This window comes from Triticum urartu, chromosome 4 (assembly GCF_003073215.2).
Source record: "Triticum urartu cultivar G1812 chromosome 4, Tu2.1, whole genome shotgun sequence".
NCBI lineage: Eukaryota > Viridiplantae > Streptophyta > Magnoliopsida > Poales > Poaceae > Triticum > Triticum urartu.
In genome coordinates, this window is record NC_053025.1 from 109,859,906 (window position 1) to 109,873,453 (window position 13,548).

Here is a 13,548-nt window from a genome sequence, read left to right on the forward strand (position 1 = left end):
CCTATCAATGAAACATACACAAACTTTGCGTATTTGCGAAAAAAATCTATTCGCTCTTACTCATCCGACCAGCCTTAATTCCACGAATCCTCTAACCCTCGTTTATTAAAATGGCATGGACATATAATTCTTAATAGAAAAATGTAATGTACATATTGAAGGCGTGTCGTTAATATAATGTGTCTGTTTTTGGTATAGAGATAAATATTGGAGATACAGTATATTCTGTACATCCGTTGGCAAGATAATTAACGTTGGAACCAGAATTATGCAAAACGTGAAGAGAATAAGGCTCCCGGAGACGAGAGTGCTATAAGTACCTCGGCGCCCTACCCACACACCACAGAAATAGGTGAACTCAGAAGGGAAACCCGAGAGTTGACACTACCTGCTTCCTCCGGGGCTCTCTGTCTTCTTCCCACATGGCTGCCATGTGGTCAAAGGTCATCGCCATCCTTCTTCTGTTTCTCCGGCTCGCACGGTTGTCCTCCTCCAGTTCCATGGTGTTCGAGCTCCGGGGCAACGTCTATCCTATTCGGTACAGATTCCAACTCTTTTTTATGATGGAAGCTACTCTTGTATCTTTTCTCTACATAATAGAAGAAACTGTTGGTCCCTAATGTATTGACGTGCGGAAAATGCTGCGATTTTATCCTTGTAGATAACTTAGATGATTTTTCTTTCAGGTAGGGAGCTGCACTGAATTTCATTGCATGTTTCAAATTAATTTTCTAACTGGATTCGTATGCAAGGGTCTTGTCCTCTAACTCGATCCTGCTGTTCTATGTTCCTCTGATTATTTGTTCATTACACTGGAGTTCGGTAGTACTTCCTCCGTAAAGAAATATAAGAGCGTTTAGATCAGTAAACATGCAAACGCAGCGCAATCTGTGTGCATCAACTTGTATTAGTGCTGCATTTGACACGCCTTTTCTGCCTGTGTAACTACAGCCAGTTCTTCGTTACCATGAGCATCGGGGAGCCGGCGAAGCCCTACTTCCTCCATGTTGACACCGGTAGCGGCCTCACGTGGCTGGAGTGCGACGCCCCTCGCCAGAGCTTCCACAAGGTACACCCACGGCTACTTCATTTTTGCTTTAGAGTCTTAGCTATGAGGGCTTATCATCTGTTATGCATGCATGTGGCTCTTGCATATCTTTCGTGTGTCCCAACTCCCAAGTGGTAGTTTCATGCGGTTTTTACTATTAAGTCAATTACATCGGTGGTGCTAGAACTTGACGCAAGCGGTCACTTTGGTGCTAGAAGTTGTGGCATACATTAAAGTGGTGCAAAAACTTGGCTTTGACGTGCAAATACAGTGCTTATCTCATTTTTGCATACGAAACCAGCGCTGACTGCACGTGGGGCCTGCTGTCAGCCACTGAACCAGGAGAAAGGGGCGTGCGACTTTTTTTTGAGGGACAAAGGGGTGTGTGACTTGTTTTCTCTAGGAACACTCTCGAAATATAATTCTTTTTTTTCACAAAAAACCCTCTTGACGCGGGAGAGGTGCCATTTTCTTCACCTCTATGCCATACGATGCGGATTTGTGTGTTCGAGACCTAGAATCCGCATGTTTTATTATATTAAATACAATTCAAGATCCTGTGTACTCAATGGAAAACGAAGTTACATGTATTTAAATACAAACCATGTGGAATTTGGGCTGCAGATACTGCGAGCAATTTTACACCAGTTCCATTTTTTTCTATTCTATTTGTAGAAAGTATGTAAAATATAATCTCTTCCCTCAAAACAAAATGTAAATTATAATCTCAATACAAAAATAAAGTTTGAATACTTGTGTGCATAAATATACAAACTAATGAAATAACTAATTGTTCACGTATTATTTAGAAAATAGTCATATATTTAATATAATAATTTTGAGTTACAAAAAGATTGTATATTTTAAAATAATAACTAATATTATTAAAATTACAATTCAGAAAATTATTTTAGTTATACAAACATTTCAATCATTCTCATGTTTGTATAATTAAAGTTATTCATAATTTAAACTGTTGATATTAATATTAATTTTTAATAATTTAAATATAAGCCGCGAGTGTGTGATATTTTTTATTGGTTAATTCTGTGTAATACACGGATGTATTTTTTATTAGATAACCATTGTTTCTGCGTCTAATATTTATAACAAACAATTATTGAAAGTAATTTTTATTACTTAAGTTTTAGAAAAATAAATGAAAAACAAACCGGTGAAAATTGGGCCGCAGTATCAGCAACCCATTTAAGTTCCACATGCATACTGGTTAAACATATAACGTTCTTATCCAGGTTAAACAAGGTAGCGTGATGGGGATATGGACAACAAAACAAATTCCTCGCGGTATCTGCACATGTATTTAAACAAGGTAGCGTGATGGGAAGTTACATGTATTTAAACACAAAGCATGCCGGCTTGCATGCTTGGTGCTGATCGTTGGGTTCGACTCTGTGCAGCCAAACTTTTTAGTTTAATATTCACTCCCGCCCGACAGGCAGGACCCACTGGTCTTACATATAAAAAATCCCACATTAACAGGTTTTTTTTCTAAATATTTCGAGAGTGTTTCTGGAAAAAAAATAAGTCACACAACCCCTTCTACGGGTCCAGTGGCTGACAGCGGGCCCCACGTGCCTAGTCAACATTTATTCCGTATACAAGTGAGATAAGCACTGTATTTACACGTCGAAGCCAAGTTTTTATACCACTTTGATGTATGCCCCAACTTGTAACACTAAAGTGACCATTTACGCCAAGTTCTAGCACCATCACTGTAATTGACTCTTTACTATTGTATCAAATGCGTGGCGACGAATTGAGTCATGAAATCGACTCGATGGTGGGTAATTCTTGTTACAGGTGCCACATGAGGTGTACAGACCACGACCGAGCAACAGGGTGCCATGCGAGGACGAGCGTTGTGCCGTGATGCACAAGGACCTGGGCAGCGTACACGACTGCACCGAGCATCCAGACCAATGCGACTACGACATAAATTACAAGGACGGCTACTCATCCATGGGCGTGCTCTTAACCGACAAGTTCTCCCTCCCCATGCGCAACGACCGCCCCAACCTTGCCTTCGGGTACATACAAACTCGCCCAAACACATTGCATTGCATTGCATTGCATGGAACCGATGCAGTTCGTTGTTCATTTGCGTGTGCATGCATGCAGCTGCGGATATGACCAGCAAGGTGAAAAAGAAGAGCTGGAGGTGGACGGCATCCTCGGGATCGGTAGGGGAACGGGAGACCTCGTCTCGCAGCTCAAGCATCAAGGGTTGATCACCGAGAATGTGGTTGGCCATTGCCTCAGCAGCCATGGAGGGGGCTACCTCTTCTTTGGGGGCGACGTGCCCTCTACTGGTGTAACCTGGCTTCCCATGGCTCAAGAGTACACGTAAGATAGCATCATACATATCAATATATGTACAACGTGCATGTGAACTTAGAGTTGGGATGCCTCTTTCCTTCTCATTTGGTTGCACACATCACATGACATGATGGCAATCTTGCCCTTGTTTTTTTTTTGTCTTTCAGGATTTACTACTCACCTGGCAAAGTAACATGGAACCTCGACGTACTACTGAAATACGAGTTAAGCAAAACGCCGAGGGTTGCTGTCTTTGACAGTGGTAGCGCCTACTCATATGTGCACAAGGACACATACGAGCAGCTTATTCAGGCGGTAGGTTTCACATCACAGCGCATGTCGACTCCCATGCATACATCAGTTTGAACACAGTCACTGCCTAACTAGACATGTCACCAATTTTGGGTCTTGCAGGTGGATGTCACTCTCCAGGATTCAACACTTCAGAAGGTGTCTGACGATCCTGAACTGACTCAATGCTGGAGATACAACCAACCAATCCAATCTGTCGACGATGTCAAGCATGAATTCGAACCACTCGAATTGACCTTTACCCATGGCGCTAACCAGGTCACTCTGGACATCCCTCCCGAAAATTATATTGTTGTCACGGTAAACCTTGGCTTGGCTCGGTGACTCTAAGTGACTATGAGAAATGAATAGCAGAAGATCTTTAGCTAATATGTTTATTACTCTTTTTTATCAATCGCAGGAAAGAGGAAATGTGTGCTTGGGCATCCTCAATGGTTCAGAACACGGGATGGGGGAATTGAACATAATTGGAGGTTTGAAGTTCTATCAAGCATTTCTGCTTTCCCAAACTAGGATAGCGTTCATCGGTTTGTAATGGTTTTCCCATTGATATTCTGTTTTGCAGACATTACAATGCAGAATCATCTCGTGGTATATGACAATGAGAGAGCGCGAATCGGATGGGTTCGTGCATCGTGCGATATAATGCCGAGGTCTGCACCTATCATCGCTTCGCGTCTCTAAAGGGTGTGTTTGGTTTGCAGGATAAGTTTAAGTTGTAGTAGGTATCCTCAACCATCCGGCTAAGGATACTGACATTTTCTGTTTAGTTGGGAGAGATGTCAAGTGGTTAGAGATGGCCTTTATTTATTTTTTGGTTTGAGGGATGAGTGGCGAAAAAGGAGTCGTGGTGAACCTTTTTTATTGTGATGGTGAGATTACCCCATAACTTGCAAATTTTGCAACATAAAGCAATTGTGGCATGATCTTGTGATGGTACCAGTCGTCTACAAACAAAGATTTAACATATAGACCTTTATACAAAACTGAACATATAGACTACACATGCGTCCCATGTATTCAAATTCAGATTACAAACAACTTCCCTACATCTGGCTCGAGGCCTCGCCGCACTCTGACTTAGGCCTCATGTGCACACATATGATGCAAGGGAGCAGCTGGCAGCGGCAGCTGAAAAGGCCATATTCCTTCCTAAAAATCAGTCTTAACTCAAGGAATGAGTCCTGCTATATCCCCGAATAGTCGAAGGAGAATAGGGAGACTTACTTGGGCTTCCCCCCAAGATAACATCTTAGGTTATCAGTTAACACAACATAAGTCATCCTGCAAACTACACAGGAATAATTATGCGATCCAGCTACATCTAGGTAGTAATATCCAAACACATAGAAGGCAAACACTGCTACAAACTCAAGTCCAAGTGGAAGATTTCTCGGCGATCAAGAAGTAGTTGGTCCATCAGCAGCCCTGGTCTTGTTAACCTCGTCTCTCAAAACTGAAACCTGCCAAAAAAATACAAATATTATACTGTATAAGTTCAGTGTTCAAAAGGAATAGCATTGTGAAAAATGTGAAATTTCATTCCGCTGGTATCAAAACCAGGACAAATGAATGTAGCGTGTTAAGTCAAGTGAAATGGAACTTCAACCGGACTAATAAACAATCAACTTGAACTTGTATTGCACAGTTGGACTTGGACATGTATTAAACTGGTCTTTAATTATTAAAAAAAATGTCCCTGGTAAAGCAATCCTGCCTCTTATGCTGAACTGATTTTTTTTCTCTTATTACTAATATGGAGCTTCTAGAGATCCTCCAGTATGTTCTACACAACACAACATGCAGTACTATCGACTACCTACTACTAGCGTACAAAATAATGGAGGTAAATACACCCGCGGTCTTAGAACTTGCACTGGACGGTCACTTTGGTGCACAAACTTGCAAAATACGCATTTGTGGTCAATGAACTTGCAAAACAGTGCAAATACAGTCACTCTCTTCGTACGCAGCCGTATGTGGCGATGCCAGCGTGGCATGGGCCCGTTGTCAGTGACCATGGCCGTCCAGCGAGGCATGCACGCGGTCACTTTGCAGAAAACCCCGTGGGTTTATTATTTTTTGCGCTGAAGATAACTGAAGATAGCCACAGCTTAGTTACTGAACATAACTGAAGATAGCGGCTACTGAACTAAGCGGCTACACGATGACCCAGAGGCACGGGACGATGACCCGAACCCGCCGGACGCAGAACTGGATGCACGGCGCCTTGAGCCGGCACTGGAGCTGCCCGCGCCGGGCGCCGTCGCGGCTACGCCCTCCAATGGACATCCTCTATCGTACGGGCGGCGGAGGAGAGGAAAGAGACGATGCACACTATATGGTAGAAAAGGGAGAGATCGAGAGAATGTAACAGAATCCTCTCATTACCCAACTGGCTATATGGTGTCATCTATCACTAGCTGATCTCGGGTTCGAATCCCAGGTAGCCTACCTTTTTTGCTCTTTCTATTATTTTGCATCAGGCGACACGGATTAAATACATTTTGCAGCAACAGTTCTACAAATTAAGCACTGTCAAAACAATCTCAAGAATAAACCAATTGAAACCAGATTACAGAAATCATAGAAATTTACTTAATATTTAGAGGTCTGGGAGGCCTCTTGAACTACTAGCACTGTCATAGCATAAACCAAAGCGTAGCAAAATACAGTTTCATACAGTCTGAATATTGAGAAAACCAAAGCAAAATAAAGTTGGAAAAGGCCTTGCCTACTACATCTTTACCCCAACTGCAGGAGCAGTTCATTCATGAACTAAACCTAACCAAAAGTTCATTCATGAACTCTAACTTGTTCTGATGTAAACTAAAGAGAGAAAAAATCATGCAGATCAGTAGGTTGGCCATCTTGAGATAGAACAGAATGTGGTGCATTTTTGCTAAACAAAACCTCCTCTTCAGCCTGCATGAACTGTGCTCTATCAGCAGCTCCATCATCTCCAAACAGGAGATTGTAAAAGCCAGGAGCAGCAGCTCTTGCTCCTGTGACATCTGCAGGAGCAGCACCTCTTCCTCCAAATGTAGCAGCTGCAGTTCTTCCTCCTCTTGCACCATTTCTTCCTCCTCTACCAGCACTTCTTCCTCCTCTTGCACCATCTCTTCCTCCCCTCCCAGCAGTTCCTCCTCCTCTTGCAGCATTTGTTGCTCCTCTCCCTACACTGCCTCCCCCTCTTGCTTGTTTTTTCTTGGGTCTTGTTGCAGCTGCTGCTTGCTGACTTGACTCTGCTGCTTCCTCTCCATTTGCAGGTGCTGCTTGTCGACTCCTCACCCTCCCCCTAGCCATTGCTGTTGTCACTCTGCCTACTGGCATTGCTTCTCTAGCATTTGCAATAAATGTAGACTCAGGCAAGGGGCCAAATTCCCTAGGGGGTGGGTACGTGAACCTCTCCTGCAAAAATTAAGACAGAGCAAGTGTGAGCACACATACTAGTGATTTATGAGTGTGTACAAGTTAATTAGTGAAATCATCATTGCCTGTTCCTGCATCTTGTATACCATACAGTCAGGTGTTTGTGTTGGATCCAGCTGTGGGTATACCCTGTGTGGCATTATGTTCTGCACAAGACAAGCAATGTATGAACTTAGTGTATCCTAAATCTAAAAAAGTATATGGGAGTAAGCATAAGAGTACAAGTGTATTACAGCAAGTATTGATGGATCATCATACTCTTCTTCAGATTCCCTAGCAGCTTCTTCATTTGGAGTCTTATCAACATGATTATGGTGTCCCTTTTTGTTATGATCAGCTGCTCCACATATTGAACAATGCATGGTCACACCATGCTTGGTCACCTTCTTTACTCCATTTTTGTCACTCTTCTCTTCTGGATCTTTCTTCCTGTTTTTCTTTGGCCCGCCCATAAATTTTGTGTACAATGGTGGATACACATCAATCCCGTTCATTTTCCCCCATAGCTTTGTATCCCTCATCGGCATCATGTTATATCCATAACACTTTTTGTACTCCTCCACTGTATAGCAGGAGTGAACCATGCTCTCTGGTTCAATCCTCTCATGCCTGAAAGTTTCTATTGCATGATGACAAGGGATGCTAGACAGTACCCACCTTTTGCAGTCACAGCTTAGCATATTTAAGTCCACTATGTATGAGGTTTGTAGAGAGAGAACTTTGAACACACCTCTACCGTACTCTTGCACCCTGCAATTCTTTGCCCACTCAATGTATTTGTCGAGTTTCTTCTGAATCTTGGGGCATAGTCTTCCTGTCCACTTTTCTGACTCCCTTTGCTTACCAACTATCCTATTTGTGAGCTTCGTAAAAATATAATCCAGCATTGACTTAATCGGTAGCTCTCTTCCATCCAATATATAACTGCAGATATTTTCATATGTTCATGTTATGTTAGTACCCAATGGCATTGTTTGACATGATATGAAGGAAAGGTGGGAGGGCAATGCAAACCTGTTGAAGACTTCAGACATGTTGTTTAATAATATGTCACACTTGCAAAATGGGTCGAAGAAAGCTTTGATCCATGTTTTCGGAGCTAACTTCTCAACCCACTTGTAAGCATCAAGGCTGTGCTCTTTGATCTGATTCATGCTTCTCGTGTAGGCCATCTCATTTGGGGATCTAGCTATAGCCCACAAGTCATTTTTCAGCTGCTCACCCTTGTGGACTTTGTGAAAATTTTGGTAAATATGCCTAACACAATTTCTGTGTTCTGAATAAGGAAAAACTTTCTGAACTGCATTTATTAAACCCTACAAAATAGCAATATCATCAATAACAATAATTGCATAAACTAACAGCAAACACTAGCATAAAATGGAAGGAAGTGTGCCCACCTTCTGCTTGTCACTCATAAGTGTATATGGTGTATTGTTGCTTATGTTGAGATCATCCTTCAATGAAGTTAAGAACCACTCCCAGATGTGTGTTGACTCCACTTCACATAGGCCAAATGCAATAGGAAATATGCAATCATTTGGGTCAATTCCTACTACTGTCAGCAAATTCCCCTTATATCTTGTTTTAATGTGGCACCTATCAAGGAAAATGATTGGCCTACAAGCCTTAAGAAACCCCCTCTTACATGCATCATAAGACCAATATAATGTTGAGAAGTGGTCCTTTGTCATCTTGGCCTTGTTGTCAAACACCTCCTTTGTGCACAAGAAGAACTGACTTCCTGGATTGCTTCTTCTAAGCTCCTGCCCATAGTCCCATAGGGTTTTGTACTGATCATCATCTTCTCCCCTAATCTGCTTGACTGCTGCCCTTCTTGCCCTTCCCAACTTGGTCCTCTTTGCAACCAAGTTGAATTCTTGCTCAACTTTCTCTGAAAATTTCCTGAGAGGCATTTTCTCATTGTCTCTGAATTCATTCCTGAACTTGTGAGTAAGAAAAGGTGCAGTAAGAACTCTCAGGTCCCAAGCTTTGGTGCATGTATGCTTGTCAGTGTACTTTTTTATTTGAATGCTACTTGACCTGTTATCATGTCCTGCCTTCAAGTACCAAGTACAACCTGGCTTGCATACAGCCTCTAACAACTTTGAAGTATTCCTACGCTTGTTCACCTTCACTCTATTTCTGACACTATATGCAACGAGAGCATGCCTCAACTCTTTCATATCTCCAAAGACCATCCCAAGCTTGAAAACAGGCGCATTAAGATCAGTGCTTGGGTTGAAAGTGCTGAATTTGTGCTTCAGCTTCTCTTTCTCTTCTTTTGACAAGTTCAAATGACTATCCTCTAATGCATCTTCTGGAAGTTCTCCTTCAAAGTCCTGCACATTTTCTTTCTCTCTGTGATCATCAACATCTTTGTCCACATTGGCATCAAAAAGATCATCATCACCTGCTGCTATTTCATAATCACTCTCATAGAAATCCTCATCTGTCTCGGCCTCTACATCCTCTCCATTTCCCTCTGAACCACTACTTTCACCATTGTCACTAATGTCAAACTCTTCCTCCTCTTCTTCAACTGCAATACCAGAACTAGATCCTTCTCCAAATGGCATAAACCTCTTTACTGGGCTTGAAAGCTTCTCTGTTGTACTGGGTTGTTTCTCTGAATAGCTGATGTTTTCTTTACCATGCCTTAGTTTTGTTGGACTTATAACCTTTGGCAAATCAGGCACTCCATGTATCAGCACATCATCTGTGGTTACTGACTGAGGTGTGTCACCATGGTCTACAACCAGTACCAGGTTATTGTGCTCAATTGTTGCAACAATCATAAGAACAATGTCTGCATCGCATGTCATAAGCTTCAGGCCCTCACCAAATGATTTTCCTGGTTGACACCAATACACATCAGTCTTGGACACTTCATTGTCATATCCTAGTTGCACAAGAAAATCATTTATCCACAGCATTGACCAAGTGTCACTCTGACAATTGTCAAACCAGCCAACCATATAATCCATGTATGTCATGTTGCTTCAAGTTCCACAAAAAAAACCATTATGATGGATCTCAACAGTGAACAAGCCATCAAATTGTCCTGCATTGTCAAATAATTAAACTTCAATTACGTACTGGAATGATCAAATTCAGTACAGAACAGAGCACTCACATTCAATACAAAACAGAGCACTCACATTTAGTACAGAACAGCGAACTCACATTCAGTAAAAACAGAACTTTCACATTCAGTTATGAATAGTGCAGCCATATTCAATTAAATTGCAGCAAATATTCAGTATTTTCAGACATGCTAATTATACAGAAAGCACACGTCCAATTCCACATACGTTTAGTTAAAACACTGCATCAACGACGAAATCTGTCAACATAGCGTGCCTAACATGAATTCTGGATTACTTTCATCAACTTTTCTGAAGCAAAAAAGACGCCTCCTTGAAAACCCCCAATTAAACCCTAGGTCAGATTGGAGAAGCAGGAGTTCTGGCCGGTCGCAACTAATCCATAGGGAAAATATGCGCTTGAATCAAAGTCTGAACATCTCAATCAACTGGTACAACCCACCGATCCTACTACACAAATCCTACCCGCGGCGGGCTGACAAAATCGGTAAATAAAAGAGGAGGTAGATGCATGGGATCACTCACCGTATGTGGGTGCTGCTTCGCCCGGCCGTCGGCGGCGCGGTTCTTCCATCTCCTCCGACGACGGCCGCCGTGCCGCAGTTCCGCCTCCGCCAGCGCCCTGGAACGATCGATAGAGAAGGGAGACGAAGCGGTGGGGAGTTACAATGGGCTGCCAGCGATTTTGGGGTACCTATACGCTTATTTGCAAAGCGCTCTGTTCCCGCGTCTCTAGGGGCTTTCTGCGTAAAAATTAAGAAACCCACGAGGTTTTCTGCAAAGTGACCGCACACACGCCTCGCTGGAAGGCCATGGTCGCTGACAGCGGGCCCATGCCACGCTGGCGTCTCCACATACGGCTGCGTACGAAGGGAGTGACTGTATTTGCACCGTTTAGCAAGTTCCGTGACCACAAACGCGTATTTTGCAAGTTCGTGCACCAAAGTGACCATCCAATGCAAGTTCTAAGACCGTGGGTGTATTTACCTCAAAATAATGCTATGACTCAAAACACAGAAATAAATATGATGACACATCTACCAAATTTGCCTGTTGCATCCCACGAGAATAAATAAAGAATGCATGTCATAATGCAAATCAAACAGCTGTACATCATCTTACTGATCATATTTTTGTTGCATGACAATACCGGCCCACAAATAAGTTTATCACAAAGTGCTGGGGTTCTACCATGGAACAAAATTGGGATGTCTGTAACTAACACTTATCAAACTATCAAGACATGTTTTCATTGTTTGCTTTTGTATAACTTACACAGCATGAAGAGTGAAGTTATTTACAGTAAAATCATACTTGCTACAGCTTTTGGACATTAATTTTCTCCAGGGATTTGCTGCTGAAGCTCAAGGTCTTCAAAAGATTATGAACCTGCTCATCAATCATTTGACATTTAACTTCCACTATCTTCAGGTACTTCAGCACAAGGGATTGTTCCAAAAAGTCATTGCCTTCCAATTCCATATCTGATTTGGGTTTCTATAGGAAATAAAGTACATTTAAAGATCAATCATGGATCATAGTTCCGTAAAGGCAATACACATCATACTTACTTAGAAGATATATATACCTTACAGACTTGAAGAGTGAGTTTCTCTAGAACTGGTGCGTAATGGAGAAAGTGCAGTAGTGTTTGTAAGTCAGCAACTACACACCAGTCACTGAGTAACAAAGATTTTAGCTTACTGAATGCAGGGCAGTATTGAAGATCCCTTTTGAATGTAACCTGTGGAAAGCACAAAGAAGTAAGAACAATAATATGTAATGTTCATACAAGATGAAATGATAATGCAGTGGATATGAAATTTGAACATGTAAGCTCGAATGAACTGCAAGCATACCATTTTAGAGGAAGCTATCAATTCCAAACATGTAACGCTGGACAGACCCACAAGATGCACAGAGACATCGGGTGTATAATCATTGTCTGGATACATATAACACATCCCACATTCACAATCTCCAAAGCCACCTTTATCACAGAAATCACAGTATTGCTCATTCTGGTGGCCAAGATTCACAGTTGCTGTTTCTAGTAACGGCATGCTTTCAAGGACTGGAGTCACACCAATATAATCATTTAGCTGCAGTGAAATAAGACTTGGAGCAGATATGAGAGTTGGGTGAAGTCGCCAACAAAGCTCACAGCCCATGATGCTAAGTTTTTTCAAGGATTGGGACAAGATATGATCAGTATCGATGACACAATTAGTGATCTCTAGATCGTTCAACACCGAGCAGCTCGAAAAATCAAGCAAGCTATCTTCCAAGAAGACACCATTGAGCTCTAATCGCCACAGGTGCGGGGAGAAGAGAGGTCGATTGTCCAGTCTGAAGATTAATGGTCCCTGAGTGGCTGGTAGATTAGCGTAGAGATGGACTTGTAGCAGCCGGGTATGGCACTTCAAAACACGCCGAATCCAGAGGTTAACATGTGCGTCCTCAAGTTGCAATAACCCACGGAGATCGAACTCGCACTCGTCGATAGTGGAGCCGCGGTCTCGGGGCAGAGTCAGCTGGTCGACAAACTCGTTCAGCTTCTCGACACGCCGAAACGCGTCGACGTCGGTGATGCGCAGGCGAGGGATGAGCCTCCAGATGTGGCGCCAGCGCCGGGCGAGCACGCACGTCCGCACGGCTTCCCGCGCCTCAAGGAAGCCAAGCGCGTGCTGCAGCACGGAATCCGAGAGGGCGCTGAGGTGGTCTCCGGTGCTCGACGGCGACACTTTTGTGGTCTTGCGCCGGTGAGACATTTGGCCGAACAGGTGGCGGGCGTCGGTTCCGCGGAGGAACAATCTACGTCAGCGGCAACTGGAAAGAAGCGAGACGGTGTCACGCCCCGATCCAGAGGATTTGGGAGGAGGAGAAGGGGATCGGGATGAGGAAGAGAGAGGTAGGTGAGAGCGAGAGAGGTGGCATCGATGCCGTCTCCAACCAGTCGTTTCGGTTACAAGTAAGCCACCCCTGGCTTCACACGCACGCCAACACTTGTCTTAACACCCACGCATACACTTGGCCGCCAGGCCCCACGGTGACCTGGTCGTTGCAAGTGGCTAGCTGCACTTGCACTGGTTAGTCCGCTGCAGGTTGGTCTGCAGGCGTGACATTTGCCCCCTCTTGAGCAGCTTGAGCTTCCTCTGCCCAAAGGGGCGCGTCCGGATAACGTTGCCGTAGCACGTAGTAGTCCTCCCAGGTTGCAAACGACGGCGGCATGGTGCTCCACTGCACCTGTACTTGGACGACTGGGGTGTCTCCCTTCTTCATCATGCGGCGGTCCAGAATGGCAATCGGAGC

At 43.4% G+C, this 13,548-nt stretch overlaps 3 protein-coding genes across 4 annotated transcripts; 1 reads left to right on the plus strand and 2 right to left on the minus strand.

Moving 5' to 3' along the window:
* The first annotated feature begins 212 nt into the window (after nt 1–212).
* On the plus strand, nt 213–4,626 carry LOC125550921 (aspartic proteinase Asp1-like). Its single transcript, XM_048714043.1, has 8 exons — nt 213–538; nt 952–1,069; nt 2,870–3,096; nt 3,188–3,412; nt 3,553–3,700; nt 3,800–3,997; nt 4,098–4,170; nt 4,263–4,626. Exons 1-8 carry the CDS (start codon nt 423–425, stop codon nt 4,379–4,381), a joined length of 1,224 nt encoding a protein of 407 aa, XP_048570000.1. The 5' UTR covers nt 213–422; the 3' UTR covers nt 4,382–4,626.
* A 67-nt stretch (nt 4,627–4,693) lies between these two features.
* LOC125550920 (F-box/FBD/LRR-repeat protein At5g56420-like) lies at nt 4,694–13,224 on the minus strand. Of its 2 annotated transcripts, XM_048714040.1 has the most exons (4): nt 12,096–13,223; nt 11,825–11,980; nt 11,551–11,733; nt 4,694–5,160 (listed from the first exon to the last, which is right to left on the minus strand). In XM_048714040.1, exons 1-3 carry the CDS (start codon nt 13,005–13,007, stop codon nt 11,554–11,556), a joined length of 1,248 nt encoding a protein of 415 aa, XP_048569997.1. In that variant the 5' UTR covers nt 13,008–13,223; the 3' UTR covers nt 4,694–5,160; nt 11,551–11,553. The 2 variants fall into 2 exon arrangements, with proteins under 2 accessions (XP_048569997.1, XP_048569998.1); XM_048714041.1 differs by lacking the exon at nt 4,694–5,160 and having other exon boundaries at nt 11,344–11,733; nt 12,096–13,224.
* LOC125550919 lies at nt 7,144–10,263 on the minus strand. Its single transcript, XM_048714039.1, has 4 exons — nt 8,530–10,263; nt 8,144–8,445; nt 7,363–8,053; nt 7,144–7,275 (listed from the first exon to the last, which is right to left on the minus strand). The coding sequence occupies exons 1-4, from the start codon at nt 10,123–10,125 to the stop codon at nt 7,147–7,149; spliced, it is 2,718 nt and encodes a 905-aa protein (XP_048569996.1). The 5' UTR covers nt 10,126–10,263; the 3' UTR covers nt 7,144–7,146.
* Nucleotides 13,225–13,548: the final 324 nt, after the last annotated feature.